At 36.2% G+C, this 26,403-nt stretch overlaps 1 protein-coding gene across 1 annotated transcript in view; it reads right to left on the minus strand.

Moving 5' to 3' along the window:
- The window catches only part of MSH3 (mutS homolog 3), a 111,020-nt gene that overhangs the window by 19,075 nt on the left and 65,542 nt on the right, over window positions 1–26,403 (minus strand). Inside the window, exons 15-20 of the mRNA XM_090132645.1 lie at window positions 22,380–22,548; window positions 19,058–19,122; window positions 17,610–17,726; window positions 14,012–14,119; window positions 10,958–11,072; window positions 7,012–7,169 (exon numbers count right to left, since the gene is read on the minus strand). Of these exons, the coding sequence (XP_089988771.1) occupies window positions 7,012–7,169; window positions 10,958–11,072; window positions 14,012–14,119; window positions 17,610–17,726; window positions 19,058–19,122; window positions 22,380–22,548 (732 nt within the window). The remainder of the gene's footprint in view (window positions 1–7,011; window positions 7,170–10,957; window positions 11,073–14,011; window positions 14,120–17,609; window positions 17,727–19,057; window positions 19,123–22,379; window positions 22,549–26,403) is intronic.

The raw sequence follows: 26,403 nt of genomic DNA on the forward strand, positions 1-26,403 counted from the left end.
AGTATTTTAGGAGGTAGCACACAAATTTCCTTTGTAAGGAACCTGACCTTTTTTTGAAAGTGAATTCCATCATTTAGTGATCAGACAGACATTTTGCATAAAACATACAAGAAAGAAAAAAAACTGCAATATATCCAGTGAAGATCCTTTAAAGAAAAGTGGATTTGAAAGACCTGGATTTTATGTCTTGGACTGTTTTTTTTTTTCAATTGATTTTGAATAAATGTTTCATCACAAAACTCTTCTCTTAGCTTTAACAGCTTTCTTTCCAGATTATCATGCTCACCTTCTGGACCATGCCAAAGAAAAATTAAAGTCTTTGAGACCTCAAAACAACTTCAGTTGTTGCTAAAAATCTCTTGAATATATAAAAATTTAATAATTTGCCACAGTAGTCAAAGTTCTGCTTTCTAAATCACTTGTAGGTGGAATAAGCTAGCCATTCTCCTATGCAGGAGTGCAATATGCCAATCAGCAGCTAACCTTGTTTTATTTTTTCATCTCAGCAGAGCAACAGTCGTGCTTTTCTGTACACAGTAAGAAGACTTGACAGAGAAAACATTATCTCTCAAGTTCCTTGCATCTCAAGTTTGTGTTCTGCAACTGATGATTATGCCACTAACAATACATGAGATCCTTCCATCACAAGAAGTGGAAACAAGCAGAATACAGCAATAGGGCAGACTTCTCACACACACTTTCATACAGATACTTGTAGTCTTGCAGGGGTTACAACGGCAGGTTATGTGAACAGGCCTAAGGCTGCAGTCACAAACTTTCCCTATTTCCCCGTCAGTAACTTCTCATTTAGGTGCCAATTCTTACAACATAAAGACAATACTAGTGAAAGCATTGACAATGGCTCCAGTGCCTTAGGCAAAAAAAAAAAAAAAAGAATAAATAAAGGAAAAAGTTATTTCAATATATACAAATGCCCCTTCCTCTTCAGGTATTGGCAGAGTGGATCGCATTGCACATTACTGGCGTGGGTCCTTTAGCTCTCCGGATGATGACGATGAGAAGTGTCAGTCATATCACTTATGAAGGGAATCAAATATTGCTTTTTCAGAACTAAAATCAAGTTCACACCCATGTGAGTGTACAATTCTCACAAATTTACATAGAATGGCCTACAGGTCAGATTTGCAGATTTTTGAATCCACTGAAGATAGTATCAGCAGCAAGCCTTTACAGGCAGCAAGGGAAGCACTGTCACCAGTGGCAAGAGCAACACAATGCATTCAGCTATCCATTTCAAGAGATTGTGATGAAATGCCTTGGCCTTCAAAGCAGCCTCATGCCAACAATTGCCTTGAAGTGCTGGCAACCTGCATGTCTTACATAAAACAAAAGACATTAAACTGCTGCTTCTCTAAGCAATCTACAGCTATCACTTAATAACGTGTATTGCCAACCTCCTCCACTCCTCAGTTTTATTAATATACTTTCTTTGACCATTCAAACTCATTTTCTTTGCCATCATGAGGATTAAAGGCAGAAACAGAAAGAAAGTTCTTTTTGAAAGAGAGAAAGATGATAGGAGTGTAATCTACACACATCTCACTGATGCTTCTTTGTATTTCTGTAAAATTTAAGCATGTAGTGCCTAACCTGCAAGAGGCAGTTTTGAAATGCGATTAAGGCACTGTGCAGAACACTAGTTCAGACAACTAAAGCTGCCCTTTAAATGCTATGCCCAGCTTGGCTGGTGATGTAAAAATCTCAGTGGAACATGCATGTCCCTCTAATGTGACTGTGCATACTAATGTATGATCACTGGAACAAATGAAACGGTTTTCATACTAATGCAACAAGAGAAAGCTTGTAGTAAATATGCTAGAAAGGAAATTCTTCTTTTGCTCCTTACCATTTCCTAGTGTTGGCAGCTGTCTCCTTAGAAGTATTCCTTTACTGGCAGCTTATGATTTCAGTAAATTAATTCTTGAGATTTTGAATACAAAGTCTTCAGTAATTTGAACTATTGACTAATTTGCTTATTTCATCTTCTACCTTCAAATTGTTATAACATTCTTTTTCTCTCTCAATTTTGAAAACAGACTCTTATAAAGAGCTACTGGTGACCTACAGGAAGTGGATTACAGGTTTCTAGCAATAAGAAATTATTTCAATAATGGATCGAGTGAGACCTTTTTACAGGTCAGGTATCCTCAGCAGCTAAACACTATTTCTTCTCAATGCTATTATGTCAACATAATTTCTTTCATTAGTTTCTCTATGTGTGCATGTCCACGCTTGATTTGTCATTCTACAAAACACACAGAAAAATATTACATTGTTTTAGTGTCTCAGTAACTAAATTAGTAGAAAAAACTAACACAAATGGAAGGTTAATTTAAAAGAAAAACTGAACCTATTTACTGCACAAAGAACTCTGAATGTGAATTTTTAAACATATCAAAGAATTAAACACTCAAATCCTATTAAAAGTCAATGTATTTTGAACAGTGACCTTTACAAAACTCTTCTAAAATTCCTATGATGAAATTGATTAAGTGAAATACCATGAGTGAAGGCTGCTTGAAAACATTATCCTTTATGGAAAGAAAAAAGAAAATACCACTTCCAGAACATTCTCTAAAGACAATATCCTCCTTATTACTTATCTGTCCCTAAAGTAAAGTGCACAACAGAAGATCTGAGAAGTAGTAACTTAGTGTATACAGTTTTCACATAGCTCGATTCATGAAGAAATGAATAAGGGTATGTAGAATTTCAAGTGAGAGATTTATTCATACACTTTTAGCGTAAAATACATAAATCAGTCCAAATACAGCTCTAAATAAACACAGAGAAATGAAGAGAATTAAATATAAAGTAGATTCTTTACTCCGTATTTCAGTTCCTTCACATTCTTTCACTAGGATGAGGATCAAAGCACTGCAATGGAAGTAACAAGGTTGTTTTTACAAATAAAAAATCGTTGAATCTGGGGATAATTCACAGGAACACTCAGAGACTTACTTAAGAAGTAGTAAAAGAGAACAAGAGACTGGAAGGAATTACTCTCACCCCTCAAAGTTTTCAATTAACAGATTGGTAATAGCAAATCATCTGGGCTTAGTGGCATTATGCACAAAAAGGATCTCTCCCTTTCCTCCTCTTTAAAATGAAATAATCAGCTCTTCTCTGTATTTTACCTGTACACCTAGTAATGAAGATTAATAATTTGTATTTTCACTGCATCTCTAAGCAAGACATTTCCTTTAAACTACTTTTTTTTTTTTTTCCCAGATTTAAAATGCTTAATAGAATGCAGTATTTAAAGTCAGTTTAGGGATGCTATAATACATAAATACTAAATATATCCAAAGGAATAACCATAGTAGCAACCTTTCGATCTCCATGGAAACCTTACTTAAAGCACAATATATAAATCCTAAATGAATGGCGATCTCTTAAACCTATGTAAGTTCACTCTTGGAAGATGCAGTCTACAAATAAAAAAGATACTGCAGTATAAAGTCTTAATATTCAAAAAAATTTAGCAAGAAGCAGAACTGCTGCTGCTCCTGATGCATGGAACTTCTCATATAGTCAGCCTGTAAAGCACCCCTCACAGCAGGAGTGCTATGCTAATAGCAGCATCTAGAAAACAACACACCATCGCAGCAATGAAAATAACTTGGAAACTGACATCTTTCTGTGCAATGTTTTCAAAAGATTAAAAATATACCAAAGTTATCAACAACAAAATCCCATTTTCCAGTGAGATATCTGTGGCCTGAGGTGGCAGTGAGGAAAGGATCTTTGCATAACTCCATCCTATTAAAACAATAACAACATATAAGAAAACAGAATAAAAAAGCTCAACTGAGGGTGAATTGCAGAAAGAGCATGAGGAGAAATCTCTTCAAACTCATCCTCTACCAGATGAGAGCTCTTGGCAAAGGCTGAGGCCTTACAGATGTAAGGTCTGTCAGTCAGAGCATTAAAGAAACTGTGTAGGAGATATAATGTGGTATCTGAGTTTATTATTTTTTTCCTCCAACCAAGCATTACAATATATAAAATAGTAATTTCCTAAGGCTAAAAAATACTCTGGATGAAACACCACGTCAGCCTGTCCTGACAAACTTGCATATTTTAAGACATTTCCAGAACTCCGAGGAAAAAAAAAATATGTCTGTTTCCTTGACAGTCTCTGTACACCTTGAGCCTCTGAGCTGTAGAATCTGGTAGAGGTTGAAGTTCATGCACATGGTGAAAACAAAGAAGTTAAGCAAAGACTAGACTGGGCACTAAAGACTTCTTTTTGGCTACTGTACATTATGGTGGGACAGAGAAGCACTGAGAAATCATCCATGCAGGGACTCCAGGTGATCATTACTTGGATATATAGAGCTAGGAAGGCCCCTATGCTCCATAGGCAGAAGCAAAATCATGATAAAAGAAATCTTCTAAACATTTGTCCTGGCCATCTAATCCAACATCCTGTAAATGGATAATCCCAGCATAAAAAAGAAGAGTGAGGTTTAAATACGCACAATTCCACTGATTATCTTTTACAAAAGAACAATTAATATCCTGAGCTTCTGAAGGAATCACAGATGGTTTGGTTTGGAAGAAAATTTTAAGATCATGTAGTTCCAATTAGACCAGGTTGCTCAAAGCCCCGTCCAGCCCAGCCTTGAATGCTTCCAGGGAGGGGGCATCCAAAGCATCACTGGGCAACCACCCTCACAGTAAAGAATTTCTTCCCAATATCTAGTCTCTATATCCTCTCTTCCTGTTTAAAACCATTTTCCCTTGTCCTGTCACTGCATGCCTTGATAAAAAGTCCCATCCCAGCTTTCCTGTGAGCCCCCTTCAGATAGTGGAAGGCCACTATCAGATCCCCTCAGAGCCTTCTCTTCTCCAGGCAGAACAGCCCCAGCTCTCTCAGACTCTCCTCATAAGGGAAATGTTCCAGCCCTCTGATCTTCTTCATGGCCCTGCTCTGGACCTGCAGACCTGGACCCTCAACACATGTTGAGTCTTTCATTAACCAACACTCCCAAATCCTTCTCCTCGTATTTGTGCTTGGGATTGCCCCGACCCAGATGCAGGACCTTGCACCTGTCATACACAAACCAGCCTTTTTACTTCCTGTTATTCTTATGCTAACCATGTAACAAATGCATTACTATTTCTATAAGTAATGTATTTTCAATTCATTGATGATTAATTTTAAGCCAATTAGTTAATTCAATTACCAGTGCAATGACGAGAATTTAAATAATTAGTATACTCATCTAGTGTTCATATTTCAATTTTGACACATTTCACATTGATTGAAGAATGGCATATCCAGCTGAGAATCCAAAGCTAATTTCGACAGGGAAAAATAATAATAATAAAAAAATTAAAACTCAATCACAGGGTTAAGAGCTGACTGACTCCAAATTAAGTGGTCTGAAAGCTCACAGCCAGTTGGTGACTTGCCCAAATCCTTTTTGGTTCAAAATTAAAAAGCATAAGGTAGCATGGTAGAAGAGAAAAGCTTACCAGAACAGATGCAAAAATATCCACTACATAGAGAAAAGTTACATGGAATATGAGAAGTGCAATTGGAATGGGTGAAAGTTGTATATTCAAGGATTTCACATTACAGAGGACAAGAAACAATTTGTTCACTTGCTAGTGAGCACATAACAAAATGGCACTCCTAGTGACCAAATCAATCTTTCTCAAACTTTCTGCTGAAAAAATCATGCTGTAGTGACAGTCATACATCAGAGGAAAGGGGATACTGAACTTAAAAGAAACAGATTTATGCTCTTATGGTTGGAAATTGAGTTAGTGTGAACACAGAAGGGTACTCTATGTTCATCTGAAAACAGAGAAGACAAAAATAACTTTTCAATCATTAGCAACACTGGAATGTTTTTGCTGTAAAATAAATTACATCTTATGTATCTCTACATTCACTCAGAAGTGCTTGTTCAATCAACCACTCAATTACTTTCAATATAAGTTGAGGAGAAAAAAAAGTTAACTATTTTGAATGTTCAGCTGCAATTAATTTTGGAACAACAATGCAAGTTCTTTTTTAATTCGTTCAACTGCTTACCACTGAAGTGCATTAAAGCACAATTCTGTTCATTCTTTAAAACAACAGTGTGATGCACAAGAACACAACATCTTTATATGATGAAGCAATCCCTTATGAGCAATATTTCAAATTCTCTGTTAATAGTTAACTCTGAAGTGCACTGTGCCATAACATTTCAGAAAAGATAATTCTACCACAAATAATACTAATCTTTATGAAACTTAGAACCATAAATAATTATCCAGCTAAAATGGCATCATGAACACGGAACTTTAGCAGATCAAAACAGACAGAAAAGAGGACGGAAACAGAGACTGGATAATCCACAGTAATACCTGACTATAAAAAAAAGTTAGTTTAGACTGCGCTAGTAATCCTTAAAATTTATTCAGCTTTATTTTAAAAATGAGACTGATAGCTGACAAGTGAAATGAACTCCCATTAATTCATTGTATAAAAGATATACTTCAAGTAATGCATACATAAGACTGATAGTACAGGCAAGAGAATATAAGCAGGCCCAAATTCTCAGTCCCAAATATTAAAAGTATGTATGACTAGACTGCACAGCAGAACTGCAACATGATTTTCAGAACTGGCAGCATTCATATTAGGGTGAATATCAGTTAGGTATCACGCAGTGGAATACTTGGCTGAGATTTCCATTCAGACAGGTGAAGTTAAATGTCTGAATCTTAATAAAGACATAAGAATTAACATTCTTATCCTTTAAAGACTCAAAGATTCCAAAACAGTTACTATAATCAAACAGCTGATCAAAAAAAAAATAAAATCAAACCTAACAATCAGTATACATATTTGAAAATTAAGGAAAAAACTAAGCATACGTTCTAACATTCTAAATGAAAAATGAAATTCACTTTGATGCATCCCCACACATTCACTGTATTAACAGTATTAACAATTTCATAAGCAAACATGAAATTTCAAAAGATTACCTGGTAAAAATACCATCTACAACACCAATTGTTGACTCCTCTGCAGGAACATAGGAACCAATCTGTGCCATGACTGTGATCAATGCAACTTGCTTTATATAAGAGCTCTTTCCTCCCATGTTGGGTCCAGTTATTATCATGACTCTTTCACCATCTCTCTGGAAACACAAAACAGTGGTTAAATATACTGACTTCATATGAGTTGCATATAAGACTGGTGTGTATGCATTTTTTCAGAGAGATACAGGGCATTTCCTTGGGATTAAGCATTCTCTATGCGAACAGCTTCCTTCATTAGAGTTCATTACATTCACATCTCAAAATATTATGAAGTCTCACATGGATAAATCTTCCTATGATCTCCTCAGGCTGGTGAGAGAGAAGCATAGCAATCAACATTCATTACTCCTGAGCACTGTGGACAGACTGAGGAAAAATTTTCCCTGTCTTCATTCAGGAGCTAAGAAAGTTCTCCAAGAACTTTCTATGCAGTTTTCTTCGGAGAAATGGAGAAAAACTTTCAGAACAGCCAGTGTCATCTGAATTTGTTTGTGATCTGGATTCCTCTCCAGTTAAGAGTTCTTACTGCCGAATGGGAAAAAATCCGTGAGAAAAAGATCTGACCTACATGCTAAACCTTTCAACAACCCACATCAAAACAGACAGGCCACTACAAGAAATCAAGATGCTGATGAGTTTAGCAATACTTGGCTGCAACACAGATGTTGTAATCAGACTGTGTCCAATCTCTGAATAATCGGTGTATCTAATCACTGAAATCCTAAGGAAAATGTTATTAGACACAATCAGCTGTAAGACTTCCTATAGTACTGAAACACGTATATGGCTCTAGAAAAAAGCATTCATACTCTGATGCAGGAAAATGCTACAGAAATGAAAACTCATCAATGAACCTGTAAAACCTTCTCAGGACCTGAATCAAGACTAGGAAGTCAAGTTATGTAAGTACTTCAGACAATCAGACTTTTCATATCTACTGGGACATACAATGAAATCCAACGATTTACAGTTTAATAAAAAGTCTGCATATTCCCTTGCCCCATGGGAGATGCAAGGAAGAAAGGACAAGCTGGGCATAACAAATATTTGCCACACTACTTAGGAAACCTGGAAGTCATCAGACACTGTGACAATAAGAAAATTACAAAGTTCTGTGCAGAAAAAAATTCTTGTGATCCTTGCAGATTTGCTTTTCTTTTGGACTTCCGTTCTTGTCAAAAGGGAGGCAAATAACACTACCAGAGGACCAACACTGTTATATCAAAAACTAGACCATGCAGACGAGATATACAACCAGTTATTATATGTAAAAGTTGTTTACCTTTTCCTAAAAACAAACCAACCACCACCAACAAAAACATGTTCAAAAATAACTTGCAATAAAATTAAAACACAGAAAATACCATTATCAGGAATAAAGGATGGATGTAATAAAATGCATATGACTATACAGAAACATAATTCATTACATTTTAGTCTCGAAGGTATAGTTTCAATAGCGCTGCTAAAACTTCATTAGGGACATCACTTGGCTCAACAAGAACTTACAGAATACTGAAAAGCAGAATGAGTTAATCTGCTAAAATCCTCAAGTTTCTTGCTCATGTTTGATGTTCCTCAGGGTCCCTCCAATCATGTTCTGAGATTGGTGGTCTGTCTGCAAAGCCAGCTTTTGGAAAGAACAGATATATACTGGAGCATCAGCACAGCCTTACAATGGCGTGCAACCTTAAGCCAATATCTTACTGGAATATATGGTAAAGATAATGGATGTTTATTTCAAGGCAGAGCAAAGAAAGCTTTCCTAAAGTTAGGTTTCTGACAGCATTTCAGCTGAACCCATGACAGGAGACACATTTTCCTGCTGATTCAGACAAATCCATTAAAACTAGAGACATTTTAATAAACTGGATTCCCACCCACCTCTCACAAAAAAGAGAGAATTCAACAAGTAAGAGAGAAGGTGATTCTACCATGATTCTTGGCTTTGTAATACACAGTATTTGGAAAGCCAACATAAGGAGGAGAATAAAGAGAAAAAGTAAATGATGATTACTGAATGAAACGCTGATTTTTTTCTAAGTGCCATCTGTCACTATTTCAGACTTCACAAACAATTCTGAGAATGTTCTATGAGGTATTGTGCAGTATCTATATCACTGTTCCATGCTTACAAATATTTCCAGATAAATGAATACAAGTTTGAGCAATGCTTACACCATGGCAATGACATTACACTAACATCTGCTACTTTTTCTACATCTGATGTATTAAAAGGCAGATATGTATTCAGAGGTAAGTCACAAGCATATTTTTATATTCATTAGGAAAAGAAATGTACTATATAAAAAAAGATATAGACAAATATTAAAAAAAAAAAAAAAAAAAAAAGTAGTTTTTCAGGAAAGAAGAAAAAGAACCAGGTAGGTTGCTCCAGAAGTAATGCTTTCTATTTATTTCCATGGAAACTACAACAGGCACAAAGAGCACAAAAACACTATTTGATAGAGCACATTCTCAGTGACAAAACGCTATTTTTCAATACAGTTGCTACCCTTTGCTATGATTTTTTTGCCAGCACTGAACAAGAGCCTGCACGCCAAGCTCGTAACTTCTACATTGTGGTCTGGAAGATGGCTTTTCTTTCACATCACTGCTGCAACTGATGAAACACATCACCCACTCTGATCACATACACTGGCTTGTCTCTGTAAATGTCCAGCAAGAACCAATGAATGTCAGTGGGTGCCATCTTTTCTGCAGTGAGGAATTTAATTCCACACCCTTGACGTGGATATACATCCACGTCATACACTATTCTGTCACAGTGCCCCTCTGCTGCCATCTGTCACACAGCAACAATATGTAACAGGGTATGTGCAGGAAAGTTCAACCTCTACTGCTGCACCACCAATATCTGCCTCTGACATCACGGGCCAATGACACAAAATAGGCATTACTTTCAGAGCATACCTCATAAAACATGCTCATCAGAAAGAGATATATGAAATAAAACAAGGTGATGTTTTCAAACAAAGATAGCTGTTTTTATACCAAATTTAGCTCATCTACATTATATGGTGTAAGTAATATTGCTCGAAGAACACCAAGGAGCTCTCTTTGATCTACTAACAGAAATATAAAAAAAGCAGTGATCTTCTCATTTCTCAGCAACATGTTACTTAATTCTCTGTTGCATAAAACAAGTCAGTAGGACTTATGAATAACACAGAATCTGCAGCTACACACTGGGGATCTTTATCTATGTTAGTATTAACGGCTTCTTAAAATTACTATGCAATATACAGAGTGTGTACACAATACTACAGATTTAATAGTCAGAACTCCAGATTTGCATCATCAAATTAAGAAATACTGTATGAATTCTGTATTTCCGGAGAGAAAGAAAATGCATAGTACATTAAAAAAAAATCTGAGCTGTGTTAAAATTAATTTGGAAAACTGACCCTGTAAATGAGACACATGAATTTACATGGCTGATAATTCTATACATTACATTCCTTTGGAAAAACAGCAGTTAAGAACTAAACAAATTTGAGATAAAATTCCTACAAAAATGCACCCTCCCTCTAATGACACTGGTAATAATCCTGTAATTATTCACTTACAGTTCAAAAATAAGCATTTAAAACTTTTATTTTTCTAATTTTCAGATCATCTTTTTTCCTCTCTTTTATTATTTTTATTCCATTAAGCCCAAACAGGGTTGCTAAGACAGATTCTGGCTGCACAATGACAGCAAAAGGACACAACTGATGTGGCTGTGTGTAGCAGCATCTCTCCAACATGAAAGCATGCAGCCAGTTCTAAGATTAAATTATTTATTTAAACTTCCTGGCCAGGAAACAAATCACAGATTCCTTCCCCTCGGTGATTTAAGCTCAAAGGGTATCTCAGTACTTACTGATAGGTTTGTGGTGTTTGGAACATATTGATCCTGTTCTCCCAGTAATACATCAATCACAGGGTGCCTGCCATTTTTTATAATTATTTCTTGCTGATTATCTTTCACAACTGGTCTGAAAAAAAAGAAGACATGTTAGTTTCAGCATGCATTGTAATTGATCACTTAGAACTTCTATAACTAAAACCTGGTGGGGGACGGTAATCTACAATGCAGATTTTCCTGAAAATATAAAAATGACACATAAAAAAAGAATTCATGCTAACAAATATTTCTAAAGATTGGCTTTATTTAGTTTGAAAATCAGCTGATTAGGTTGCGATATTTTAAAGTATTTACATATTTTTTCATTACCTAGAAAACACATTCTGAAGAGCCATTATGAACTAAAAACTGAACAAGCAACAGCAAAGCACCCTAACTGAGGACAGTAGACATTTGACCTCTCACTGCTGCAGCAGCTCCTGCAAATTTCCACCACTTATGGATACATTTGATGTTCTCAGGATGATCCTGGACATCAACTCATGCAGCCTGCTATGGAAGCAAGCCTTGGCTGGCACAGAGCTAGCAAAGAAATTTGTTCAACTATGTTTATTGTGACTGACCACACAGAGACCATACAAATCAAAGACAACAGTAGGACAGAGCTGTAGTTCTATAAACATGAGCTGCACTCACATTTGGCAGCAACTTCCAACATGTTTAAGAGTTGCCACAATTACTGTCTACAAAAAGAACATAATAAGCTGAAACTCTGAAAGTCTCTAAAAAGAGACTCTTTTTAGAAATAAATCTACAAACCAGACTGATGGTAGTTGTGTCTTCTCTCAAAATCGCTTAAGGAGAAGTATTCAAATTTCAAATTTCAAGTTTCAAATGGCTCCACCTTAGCTACAAATAAGATTATATCCAAGGACACTACTAATACAGCATCCATAATTCTGCATTACATAACAGTCTGAAAAGTTCCACCTCAAAAAGCTGTGTGATCTTCACATAAAAAATGCAAATCAGCATAGTCACTACATTATGACTATGATTTATTTTTCGTTTTTTTTTGCAAAGTTCTCTTTTTTCATCATAAGTGAAGATCAACATTCAATGGAGAGGTAAATATGACTTAATGCCTCTCCAACATTTTCCTTCACAAGCATAAGCACTCTGAGAAAAGAGCAATAACTTAGGAAAGTGGCAATAGCTGAGAAGAGAATACTCATATAAAACCACAGAACTAATGCTAAATGATCCATATGGTATTTTAAAATTCTGCCCTCATCTTTGGAAATCATAACTTTTTTTTTTTTTCCTTTAACTGTTCAGGTCTCCTTCCATGTGACTGTGAAGACAGGATCTAGTTTCAGGATGCTACGGGCCTTGCTGACTGTTCTGGCTCCAGACAATGGGGGCTGCAGAAGCAGAACCTCATTCAAAAGGTTTCTCCTATGTCTCCACAATGATACAAGCATATGTCATGCAGTGGGAAAAACCTGAATTGCTTTGGAATGCATTGCATGTGGTTGAGTCATGAAAAAAAAATCACAATCTGCAGAGTGGACAGCACAAACATTACGTGACGATGTCTGAGCTACCTACACTACCATCTTCACACACGCAACTTTGCTGCCTGAGAGCCCTGACTTAGTTTATCTTCCACATAAAGGAAGAGCCTCCCATTACAGGTTTCCCATAATGCCCTTTGGAAACTGTAAGAGGTGCTTACTTCTTTCCAACAGCTGTGGAACATCTGGTAGGATGATTATAAAACTATCCTCACCCAGACAAAAAAACCTCCTCTGAAATGCTTGAGTTAGTTAACATGAAAGTCCCCTTCAAAATTAATTATTGACATCTTCCCTGTGGCTAAAGTTGAACTGAGAAGACTCCTCCCTGCCAGTTTACAAGCTGTAAGCCTCTCTTTAACATCCAATGAATTAGTTAAACTCTGTACAGTGAATTAATAAGATTTCTGTTTGTTTTCACATCTGAGTATACAGAAATAAGGGAGCAATTTGATAGCATTTGATTTTGACAGAAGCACACAAGATCCCAAGAGTCCACAGGAGATCAATATTATCTGTAATGCTGTATATAAAAGGAGAAGCATATGTAAGTTGATTTCCCTTCATCCTCATACATTTCATACACAATTTGTTGTATTTCCACAAGTCTTAAGCTTCACTAATTCAGACACCTGTCTATAAGTAACTGTCTGATCACTTGTGCACAGCCTCACAAGGAAAACGTTTACTGGAGACTGGAAATCAACTCTTTACAAAGCTGTCTGAAATAAACCTCAGAAATAGTAACTAGCAACCTGTAGGCCGGAACTCACAAGTAGTAACTCAATGCATGTCTGTGTGGATAGAGACCTCTTAGTATGGAAATGGGCACCCTAGAGAGAGTGACTGTCTATGTGGAGAGAAGAGATAGGGCTTGTGATGATAAAGGAACACATAAGCTACAAGGTGGACATGCTCATGAAAAAGCTTTGAGCCAATCTCTAGGGAAGCAGAGGGTTCATGTCTCCTCAGCACGCAGAGCAAGAAGGACAGACTTGGCACCAGCAGAGACCCAGGCTGCACTGCCTGGTATGCGTGAGCAGGTCTTTGTCAGAGGGATGTGAGCAGCTCATCTTAGCTAAACACACTAGGATCATTGGAGAGACATTATCACTGCTATAGCAGGTGGGACCTATCTTCACCTGAAATTGAATTGTTTCATCCTTGAAACAAGCCTCATACACCATAAATACTAGAACGATAAAAATAAAACAAAAATTTCCAGGTGAAGTTCAATGTATATAATGTATCTTTAAGATATTGTCTGCCAGACTCATGTTAAACAACAGACAGACAAATAGAAGTCAACAGATATGAACAGCAATGTTTAAGGATTTGAAACAAAGTTAGAAGCATGTGCAAATTCAAATTAAAATGAAACTACTGTAAACAGTTTTAATTATACATACTGTGCTACATATACTCAACTCAAATTTACTTTAAAAATTCAAATTTCATATAAAATCCTAAATAAAAATTAAAAATTGATTACCTGCAGTAGTCTCCTTGTTTAGCCACCTGTGCCAATGAGAACAGACAGTCGATTGTTGCTAGGTGACCAATCGCTTTAGATACAGGGTGATAATGTTCACTAAAATGGCTATACCAAAACAGGGAAAAATAGCAGGAGCAAATAAGAAGAAAAAATTAATTCCACACAAATACAGATGTATTTTCAAAATATACCCCATCCAAGTTTTTCAAAGGGCTCCTGTGGTCTTTAAATTAATTCAAAGCTCCCAGCAGTGTATTAAATTGTAATATGATGACACAATCTTAATCAAGACAAACTTCATGATCCTGTTGTAACAGTGAATTATTTTTAAGTGCAAAAATGCAGACAAAATGAAATTCACGTGATAGCATATATAAGGTCTGCAGTTGATCCCTGCTGCCTAAATGAGGTCTGTAAAAATGCCACTGTTTATCACAGTGGTAACTGTGTCTATTCACTTCAATTATAAGTTAAAGTAAAAAATATATATTATAAAAGTTCCTGAACCAGAAACTGACTGCAATTTCAACAAAAATTGTTATTTACAACAGAAAATTTGGGAGTTAGTTTTCCATTTATGGTACTGTTTCTGTCAGTGCAATGATGAAATTACCAGGAGAAAACAGTTTTCAGTTGACTTCATTCTCTTAGTACTTATGAATTTCTTTTCTCATCTTCCAAGCTCAAGTAAACAATATGGAATATAAAACTAGAAAGGAAGCAAAATCTGAGGGGGAGAGAATTGAATGTTGTATGCTGCTACCAGCACTGAAAACAGCAAAGTAAACAGGAGAAGTAACAGATCTAATGTAGAGAGGTGAACATATGTCAATTCAAATTGACATGGCTAATTTAGGGGCAATAATTATTTAACAGATTACATTACAATATTTAAAACCATAGAATCACAGAATTGCTCAGGTTGGAAAAGACATTCAAGATCATCAAGTCCAACCACAACCTAACCATACTACCCTAACAACCCTCCGCTAAATCATGTCCCTGAGCACCACATCCAAATGGTTTTTAAACACATCCAGGGATGGTCACTCAACCACCTCCCTGGAGAGCCTATTACAGTGCTTAACAACCCTTTCTGTAAAGAAGTTTTTCCTGATATCCAAGCTCAACCTTCCCTGGCACAACTTGAGGCCATTTCCCTTCGTCCTGTCACCAGTGAGACCAACCCCACTCTCGCTGTAAGCACTTTCAGATATTGGAAGAGAGAAATAAAGTCTCTCCTCATCCTCCTCTTCCCAGTCTAAACAGCCCCAGTTCCTTCAGTTGCTGCCTCATAGCAACTCCAAGCTCTTCACCAGCCTTGTTGTCCTTCTTTGGACCTACTCCAGCACCTCAACATCCTTTCTGTACTGAGGTGCCCAAAACAGCTAGAGAAGAGCAAATTGGAATGTGTTTCTTATTTCTAACAAATAAACTTAATTGCTGGGTTCCTACCAAGAGCAGAGCCTTGCTCTGAGTTACACTCATGGCATCACATTCAGCATGACCCAGGTACCAATAAAGGGAATGGAAAATGATGGCTTTGCTCTTATAGCCCTCACAGAACTGATGGTAACACAAGAGTCACAAAAGATGACTTTCAGGCCTCACAACTGTTTTGAAGAGCTCACAGCATGAAAACTCATTTTGATACTCACCAAAACAGGAAATCTAGTACATCATTCAGCATCTAATCATCATAGATAATTTCCAGAATGTTTAATCAACTACTTAAATAGTAGTATTCCAAAATATTGCTAATGTCTTTCACAGGGATGGTCAACCTGTGGTTCACAGAATCACAGAATCACTAAGGTTGGAAAAGACCTATAAGATCATTCAGTCCAACCAGGTTCTGGAGATGCATGAAGATCACAAATCCAAGAGCTGCTCCTAGTCTAGTGTTGTGTCAGGACTGGCAGCAGGAATCTGCTGACAGTTGATTGGAAACTGTCACGAGGTAAGTAAAATAATTAACACAGGCTGCTGAGGGTGCGTCTGCACATTACAACTATGTTAGCACCTGCCAGAGATATCCTGAACAAATTCCTTTCCTTCTCACTAATTCCAGCCACCTGCTTCCAGCTTCTCCATCCTCAGAAAATGATGCTCCTGCTGAGAAGCCTGTTCATGGAGCTACCTGCTTCAAAATCTGTTCTTTCTGTTGCAGAATCACGGTAACTCCATCCCTACTCACTGAGTGCAGAGGTCCCAATGCTGTCAGCAAGGAGTCTCTACTCATACAGAGATGTAAGAGCACCTTAAAATCAAATGCATATTCAGGCCAGTCCTACTGTGCAACATGAGGTGGGACCCTTAGGAGAAACCATTCTATCCTATCACACATGACTCAATACTGAAGCAGCCAAGTCCACCACATCAGACAGATATGGAACACATATCCACCACAAAAATATTTTGATACTTAAGTATTTGCATCATTAAGTTTGATCGCTCATCTTTACAAGACAAACAGTGGACTCATTCTGTCTGTTCTGTATTTAAATCAGAACACGATAGAATCAATGATATACAAAAATGCAACCTTTTTTAAAGAAGATAACTACAAGAAAGGCCACTGACATATGACATACATGTAAGTATGAAGAAAAGGAGATTTCAACACAGTGATGTTTACTTTCACAAATTCAGCATGATGGTAGATCACAGTAGATAAAAAGTCTCTCATGTTTAGACAGCTTCAGAGGAAACTTGCTAAGTTTCAGTAGTGGGGACAAAACCACAACTGAAAGTCAAGCATTAATCAGTGCACAACACTGGAAATAATTTCAGTGGTCTGTAACTTGTGAAAGTGAAAAAATAATTTATAGCCTGACACTTGAAAAATCAAAGGTATTCAGAAATTGAGAACTCGTTTTTAAACTTCTAATTTGAAGATCTTTCAGCTGAACAGTCAAATAAGTGTCTTTGAAACTCTGATCTGAGATAAACAGATCTTGCACTCCAGTTGTGAAGCACAGAAATACCCAATTACCTCCTAAGAAACAGATTCAAAATCAGTTGCAGAATTAGTATACAGCTGTGGTGGTTCTTGACCCAAGAGATTGTCTTAATACTCGGAACATCACAGTCCAAAAACTGTGAGAAACACTGCAAAGTACTTTTTCTTTGGTTTTGGTACACTTAACTGTGAAGCCATACAATTTATCAATTAATATTGAAAGAGAATTTGTTTAGCTTATATCATAAATTCTTATTTCTCCTCATTTGCATTGTACATCACTAATAAAACTATTAGATTCCGTTCCACTCATGTACAGCGAGTTGCACTTTCAGATTCTTAGTGTTGTGTTACTAACTTTCAAACTTTGAGAGCCACACATATCTAATAATGTATTTTCATCAGAATTTCAAAATGTGGAGATATCACTGCTGCTGTCAGTTCTCAGTCAGTTTTATGTTCTTGCCTTAAAATACTTTAAGAACAATATTTTGATGATATTTTTTAATTTGCTCAGGGTAAAATAACAATCAATTTTTTTTTTTTTCAAAATAAAGATCTTTCTTTTTCTGTTCTTGTAGTAAAAATAATATAAAATACAATACAATGATAAGGGCTATGTTGTAAACTCACTCTAGAAAACGCAGCCATTCAGCACCGCAGTCAAGGACTAGTTGCTCCCGAAGCTGATTGAGATGTCTGTAATTTTCTATAATAAAAGGAGAATGGAAACGGCTGACAGCTTTTGTGCTAGAAGAGAGAAAAAGCCAAACAGGAAGTCAAGGTTACTAAGCAATCAGCTATAACATTTACATTCAAAATTAGATAAATTTTCTTATTCCCTGTGAGCCTTGAAAATGCATATTATATTAAAAAAAAGAAGGTATTTTAATGCAGTAGTAATGGCATCTTTTGATGCCATTGGTCTGTCTGTACTGTAAATAAAGTGATTGGTTTCTGCACCATTGACCATTCAGAAAGCTTTTAAAAGCTTTTTCACAAAGTAGTACATGTCAGTGACGGATAAATATTTCACAGAATTCTGTTCAGCCATACATTGAATAAATGGATGACTTTCCTGTTACTGATCAAATATACAAAGAACACCCAAGAAAGAATAATCAGCTTAAAAAGGAAGACTACTATAAGCCTGTGTTAAATGTGTTAAACACAGAGTTCTGCACACATAGAAGTTTCTGTTTGCAGCACTTGTTATTTATCCATACATTTTCATTAAGTACTCTGTCTGGCATTCCCAGACATTTTTTAATTCTGAGGGTTGTTGTTTTTTTTTTCTTCTTCTTTGTTTTGTTTTTCAAAATCCAGATTAACTGCAATTTGCTCTTCCTTATCTTACTTCTGGCTAATCTGTTTAGTTCAATATTGATTCAATTCAATATCGATCTCTTGTATCAATAAAAACACTTCAGAGTTCACTCTGATTATGCCAGTTTCAGGTGATAGATATCTGGGCTCACATATTATAACACTAAGGTATTTGACCTGCTTAAATAATAAAATAAGTGACTGAAAAGGAAAAAAAGCCAATTACATAGTTCATTCCATCTGTCTACTGGAAAAATTATGCAAAAATGTCTTAAGAATGTGATTAGGTAATACTAAAGAGCAAGTCAAGCAATATTTGTGTATATGAGTAAAATGTCCTTTCACTTTAAATATAAGTTTATTGAGACATACAAGCAGATCTATGCATGCTAACATTTACCTTTCTAAATAGAATAAGAACAGTTTTGAGAGAACAGTTTTGAGTTTTGAGAACTAATTTTGAGAGGCTTATATCTACTAACTACAGGAACAACAGTTCAGACACCAGTATATATACATGACATTAAGAAAAAAATATATATATTTTTTGCACTAGGGATATATTGCATTAAAACATATCAAGAACTTTTAAGCAAAACTTATTAAAGCAGTAAATAAATACAATCATTTGATTTAGTTCGGTTTCAGTTTAAAAATAAAAAGTACATGGAGAACAAGAATGTGTTTCAGGTTAAAACTGACACCAAAGTACCACATTTATTCTTCTTTTTTAGAATAGAACAAACTTTACATACCTACTAACCATAACCCAGTTAGATGGCACAGATGATATACGGGAATTTTTCACTTCTACCAAAAACTAAAATAAACAGAAATGTAGTATTAGACATCACAGGTTGTTAGGAAGACAATAGAACCGTATTTTCTTCTTTTAACAAGAAATCTGCCTACGTCAGAGGAAAACCATGTTTGACCTGAAGGCTGCGTAAACCAGGAGCTAATGTTCCTTTTCCCCAGACGTGAGGTTATGACATGAATATTTTCTACCAGCAGCTCCCTTCCTGAGCTGTCACATCTGTGACCCCTTGCTGCAGCTTCTCTGCCCTTCTCCAATCACTAACGTGCTCTTTTCACCTCCCTCCTACCAAGACAAGACCAGATCAAAGCTATTAAGTGAGTCCTGTTACGTGATCTGACCTAGCTGTGTACTCAGTCAGCACACAATTTATTTACACAGCACCTACATTAAAATCCACATGTGCTGAGGATACCAGAGAGACAGGCCTTCTGAAGGATCAGTGATTTACACTGCGCCATGCTCACCTGTAACATTTCACAAACAAGAACTCAAAATCTCAAATGCCAGCACTTTATCTAGAGTACATTATTTCAAATTTAGATACGCTTGAGGTCAGAAACAGAAGGAATAGGGTAAAGCAGCAGTAATGGTAAGAGGCTCAGAGGAACGAAAATTATATCATGCGTTATTGCAGTATTTTATATGATTCATATTGATTATCTTTACAGCACTCTGCTGAAGTCCTAGATGTCAAAGAATTGAGCTTTCTCAAATAGAAGAATTTAGTTGCAAAATGAATTTGTAACAGAGATTAAATTAACCCAGAATCTGATCACCTTTACAGTAAACCATCAGACTCTCATCTCAGAAAGCTTTTCCATTACAGCTGCAGTGATTTAGATAAAACCTCTCTCTCACCAGAATAGCCAGCAACCACCTCCAATTACAAAGAATAATCCTAAAATGATCACAAGTTTCCACAGAGAATATATGATACTAGTTCTTAACTCATCTAAGATACCTTATCTTACCATATCTACTATATCTTACCTTATCTTACCATAGAAGTTTTTAAAATGCATAATAACATGAGATAACTTGCAAACAGGAAGAAGAGAAGATCTGTAAAGATTTGAAAATAAGCCAACTACTGCTACTGCTAGCACTGCTGCTGCTGTTCTGATATTAGATTTTTTTGGAAGTTCATTGCAAAATAATTAAATATGACGTGTTCACAAAATGAAGACAGAAAATAATCCACATTTACGTCTATGCTAGATGCCCAACTGAACCCAAGACAGTCTAAGTGAACAGAGGATTTAATTGCCTCGTTTGTTTGTGTGGTCAGTGAGAAACCAGGAACAAAAATGTGACCTACAAAAACAACAAAAGCATTAGCACTAATTTTTTCACCATTTAAATCTTAGCTCTATCTTAGAGAAATAACGGAAGTATTAAATACATTGAGACCAATGCACTGTTTACGCCATTGCAGGAAGCAAAATTTCTCTTTCAACCCTGCCTGAAACAATTAGCCATGCTGTCACCGTCTGGACAGCTTTCTGTTCTGTTTAGCATTTATAACAATTGACAGTGGAGGCATGGAAATAAAAGGTAAGATAGATAAGGATGTGACTCCTTGCGTGTTGGAAAAGGTGTGCATCACCTGGAGATTCATCAGAATACTAACAGGAACTTAACAAGAGTTAACAAACTATGGGCTGACTGAATATTTAACGACATGCTTGCAAAAACAGGTATAGGAACTCACATTAAACAGCAAATAGTTAGAATTCATTTTTCTCCAAGTTGTTTCCTTGCAATTTCACTCTCCACCAGAAGAAACGAACCATAAGCCTACTTCTGCTCAGGCCAACCACTAAGAAGTTTTGAACACTACTAGATCTGTCAGCATGCTACAAAAATGTAAGAATACACCAGACCGATCTGGGGAAGAAAGATCTAACCTGGAAGAGACTCTTCCTATTCCCTGCTCCTCCCACTCAATTCTCTTTCCATTAATGCCTCACCTTTAGTACCATCCCTCACCTCAGTGACCATCTTCTATAACCCTCTTTCTGCTACCTCTTTTGATGTCACCGAAACACTCACCCCAGACATAATTAGGTAACAGCTACCCATAATTTTCTGCTTCTTTCAAGACAGATTTCCTCAGTTCACAATTGTTTATGAGCTATTCACTCCTACAAAGACCTCCTCTCTTAAAAATGTACAAGCTGACTTGTGGCTTTTGAAATTGTCTGATTCCATTAATATCTAGTTACACCCTCAGACTGTCCTCTGTCTTTAATCAGCCCTTCTTTTCTCCCTTCCGCCATACAACGTCCGTCATCATCCACCTTTCAAACCATACTATACAAGACAAACATTTCTCCTGGCTATTCCCTTCTTCCCGAAATTCTGTTCCATGTTTTTTTTTTTGACTTTAGCATCCATGCTGATGGCCTACCGAACTTGCTAGCTGCTCTCCTCAATGTCACCATCAAGAGGAATATTCACCTGAGCTCTTTATCAGATGCTCTTCTTCCTATTCTAATTGGTTCATCTCTTTTAACCCCAACTCTCATGCTATTTCCTCACTGCATCTCAGTATTTCTTTCTTTTCCCAGTTTTCTGTGGATTTTTCCCCAACTTCCTCCTGTTAGTTCCCAGATGATAATGCTGTCCAGCTCTGCCTCACTGCTCCTTTCAATATCCTTACAAATCCCTCCAGAACCATTTTCTCTACATTTTGTGCTGAACTTCTCAGTTCACTGAAGCACGACCTGTCCACACTTGTACAGCATCTAGCATACTAATGCCCTGTCCACAACCACTGTTTCTAAGAGTTAAAAACAGTGAAGTAACATCTACCATTAATATTAATATTGTTCCTCTTCTCTTCTGTCTTTCAAATTAAGAGTCTTAATCAGTACTTACAAAATTATTGTACCATTCCCCAAATTAACCCAATGCCATGTCTCTTGGTTCTCTGAGAATATTTCTGCACTTAATAGCCATATAATTAACCTCAAAGTATGCAACTGTTTTTACACGTAGAAAAAAGCAAAGCATTACAGAGTCAAATCCAACTTCACTAATGTGTTTTTGTTCTTTAAATCGCTAAAGTAAATTGAGTTAACAAATTAAAAAAAAGTGTCCCTGTCAGAAAATTGTTCTTCAAAGATGTACAAAAAAATATGTTAAGATGACCTCATCAAATATACGAACTGAAGAGAGTTCCAGATAAGGCCCAGCCTTCTGCTATTTTTCAGTAGGGTACAAAGATACATCACGAATCACAGACATTGTATTACCTCTTGACCAGAAACTGTAACATACTCTGCAGAAGGATTCTTAATTTGTTCACGAATTTCCAGAAGATGTAATTGGATTTTAGACAGCACATCCAGGATCTCTTCCTTTTTATTTCTGATGACGGGGAAATCTGTAAGATCTTTGAATAGTTGTGTTTTATCTCCAGTCCTATCCATAAGAAGTGTAAGAAAAAATAACAGTAAATCCAAAAATGCATTCCCTATTTACCAGCTACGTCTCTATTTTTATTAATTATTCTCATTTGTTTTAAGACTAGCTTTATTTCTTTTTAAATTATACTTGGTCATAGTGCAGCACGTTTATCAGAAACTGTCATACACACTACATAAACAGAGAGACACTGTGCATACAAACTATCAAAAGCTACACAAAGACAGCTCCAGAAAATGTTTTCAAAACTCCTTCCTAATCTAACACGTTTTATTGATTTGGTTTGGCTTTTTTTTTTTTTTTTTTTTTTTTGTCTCCTCTGAATGTGAATCCTGAAGCTTTCTCCTCATTCTCCCTCAGTCCAGCAGTGCAAAAAAAAATGAAAGCACAAGTTGTTCCTTTATGTCTCAGTTTGTGTTTCTGGAATGCAGTTGTTGTTTCACTCTGCAGCATCTTGAGTACAGGCAAAATCTTTATCAATACTGAATGTGGAGTTCTGGATAATTTCTGTACAATTTTTAACAATTTTTTCATGGATTCAGAATTTGCCAAATTTGGGCATATTTCCATAAAGACTGCAAAGAAAAATCCTTCATCAAAGGATTTGCTTTCATCAAAGTACAAGGGCTGCTCTGAAAGCAGTGCCTCCTATTTTATGATGTTGGCCCACAACAACAGAGGCGGATGTTGGTGGTATGGCAGCATGAGTTGAACCTTCCCACCAATAACTCATTACATGTCATTGCTGTGTGACAGATGGCAGCAGAGGGGCAGTCTGACAGAATGGTGTCTGACATGAAAGTGCATCTGGAGCAAAGGAGTGTCGCTGAATTCCTCCATGCAGAAAAAGTTGCACCAATTGACATTCATAGATGCTTGCTGAACATTTACGGGGACAAACACTGGATGTGAGTACAGTGAGACGATGAATGGTGTTTCAGCAGTGGCGACAGTAACAGCTGTTGACCTCTGTGGGTGCAGATTGTTGTGAGTGCAGCACACAGGCTCATGTTCATTGCTGGTAAAAATGCATAGCTAGTGGTGGTGACTGTTGAAAAGTAGTGTTTTGCAGCTGAAAATGTGCTCTATCAAATAATGTTCCTGTGTTCTTTGTAGCTACTGCAGTTTCCATGGAAATAAGTAGGAGGCAGTACTTTCAGAGTGATACATGTGGATGTAATCAGAAGTTTCTCAGATGAGCTTTCTTCTTGTCTCTTGTGAATATTTTTAATACATGCAAAACAATGTTCTTTAACAGACTCAGTGTCAGAAAATGACAGAATTGTTTTGACTGCATTATCTTAGTTCAGGACTGAAACCTGAAAAGAAAGTGCCATTCAAATGTTTAAAACTGTGAAATTGAACAGATTATTACAAATAAGCTTGTCATCAAAAATAAGTAAATAATTAAATAAGTAAATAAATTAATAGCAGGAAAACAACAGAAAGTACTGCAATCAGTACTAAGTTAACTGTGTTACATATTTGTATTTTAGAGCAAATACAGAACAGTAACTGTTAGTTATGTAATTTCCCTGAAATTTTATATTTGGAGAGCAAGTAATTAGGAAATGAGGTAATAATATATGGAAGAGATGAAGAATTCCAGTGTCCTGGCTACTTGGATATCCTTTTCTCTGAAAATGAATTCATTGTTTGACCCAGCAGTGACCAGGCAGGTAACTCAAAAGCTGTGTTCCGATTTTGTGTTACATGGACATAGCTTTTATATAAGTGACAGTAAAGACACCATTTTAAAATACAATACTAATTTTTAGAAACAATTTTGTGCTAATTAGACTTGTTTCCATGGGAATGTGAGGAAAAAAGATCTCTACAGCCAGCAGCTGATAGCAAAGACTTTCACTGCTATGTAATGCTTACCAAAAATGTAGAAGTTGAAACTTTAAAACAAGATAAAAATCACAAATCCATGCCAAAGAGCTCTTGGAACAGAGTTTTGAAAAACACTACACCATATATTAAAATTAACAAATGATGCACGTGTGTGTCTAAGTATCTGTGCACATATGTACGTCAGTAGTCATCATGATTATTATGAGAGGTTTTTGAGCAATAATAATATGGTCACACAAGTTTGATGTGACCAAAATGAAAATTATTCATCTTGAGTCTTCATCTTGAATAAATAAATGCAAATAAAATCTATACATTCTGTAGATCTATTTTTACTATTGAATCTTTTTTTTTTTTTTGTATGCTACTCTAAAATCATCAAGACAGTGACAAAATATATATATATATTTTTTTAACTTAAAGTAAATTTGGCATAATTAAAATAAATTCTGTTTTGTCATAAACTGCCAAAACTGTAATTGGACACCTTGAACCAGGAGAATTGTTATAATTCCACCTGTCCAACAGACAGCAAATATTTCACCCCTTCTCAACTTCCAAATTTATACACTTTGCATCTGTCTCTAGTTCAGAAGCAAGCGAAGGAAGTCCTAAGTTTTAATCCTACATTTTTCAAATCTCAGCAGGAGAAAGATGATAAAGATTTCATACATGAGGTGGATATATATTCTTAGTCTGGTGGTGGAAAAAAAAACAATAAAGAATATGCTGCTTCAATATAACAAAACATTAAACTATATCCTGCATATTTCATAAAGAATCCATAGATATACCAATTAAATCTCATAGTATGACACACATATTATGAGGAAAATGCTCAAAGTAGAATGAAATTTTCTATAAGAGGGAAGTTCAGGATGACCTGAGCATAAGGCCAGATAGTATTCACTATGTATTCAGAATGTCTTTCCCACAAACATGTTATGTAAACAAAAACTACAGAGAAGGGAGACAAAGACCCAGCAAAGGCAAGTGTTCAGAAAGGCTGGCTGCCTTTGTGACTAGAACCAGGAAAGAACTCTTTTTAGATAATTATACTGTTTCAAAAAGGACTGAGTCTTACTGGCCACAAGATACTCTTCCCCAAGTCTGTACCACACAGGTATCACTTCCTTAACTGAATCCATGTTCTTGCTTTATTATTTTGCATTTAAGCCTCCTGTCCTCTTCCTCTGGTGGTTAAAACCAGGATCTAGGGTTTTAGGGTACTGCTGTCAATAGAGACAGCAATACTTCCAAAGTAGTATACACAATAAATTATTTGCAGCCGCACTCCCATATAATGCAAAGTCATTACGATTTCTTTGTCTACCTTTCTGTGGGAAAGGGAGCAGCAAAGAAGGACAGAATAAAGACAAAAGGACAGATGCACACTACAGGAAAATAATTACAGCCAAAAGCCTGAGCACATTTTAAGACTGAGCTCATTTAGTCATTCTGCACAGTGAAAGAACAGGGCAGTAACCCCAGAAATGGTATAAGCAGATGTAAATCCCACAGGCTATGTGGAGTCTTCAGAATTATTAAACTCCATATTCTCATCATTAGTGAGTATATAAAGAGACAAAAAAGCAACAACAATAACAATAACAACAAAATGGGAGGATGGCCTCAAAGATCTGGTGAATTTTGAAAAAAATTGTAAAAAAACATTCCTGGCAGCAAAGCAGCCACTCCATTGAATGTCAAGTCTCTCTTCAAAAAAAATAGCTTATCTATCTAAATTTTAAAGAGCAAATATTTGTTAAATGAATTAATATGTGCAAAACACTGTTTGCTCTACATTTGTTCATGAGAACAGCTGAAAAGTTTTCAAAAAATTTTTTCAGCCTGAGGCACATACCCACAGGGCAAAATTACTTGCTCACCTAGTTTATCTTAAAAAACAAACAAACAAACAAACAAACAAACAAACAAACTGCAAGAAGCTCTGCATTAACTAAAAGTAACGTGCAGAAATATAAAAACTAAAAT

The sequence above is a fragment of the Phasianus colchicus genome, chromosome Z (genome assembly GCF_987193195.1).
Source record: "Phasianus colchicus chromosome Z, bPhaCol1.hap1.1, whole genome shotgun sequence".
Taxonomy (NCBI): Eukaryota; Metazoa; Chordata; class Aves; order Galliformes; family Phasianidae; genus Phasianus; species Phasianus colchicus.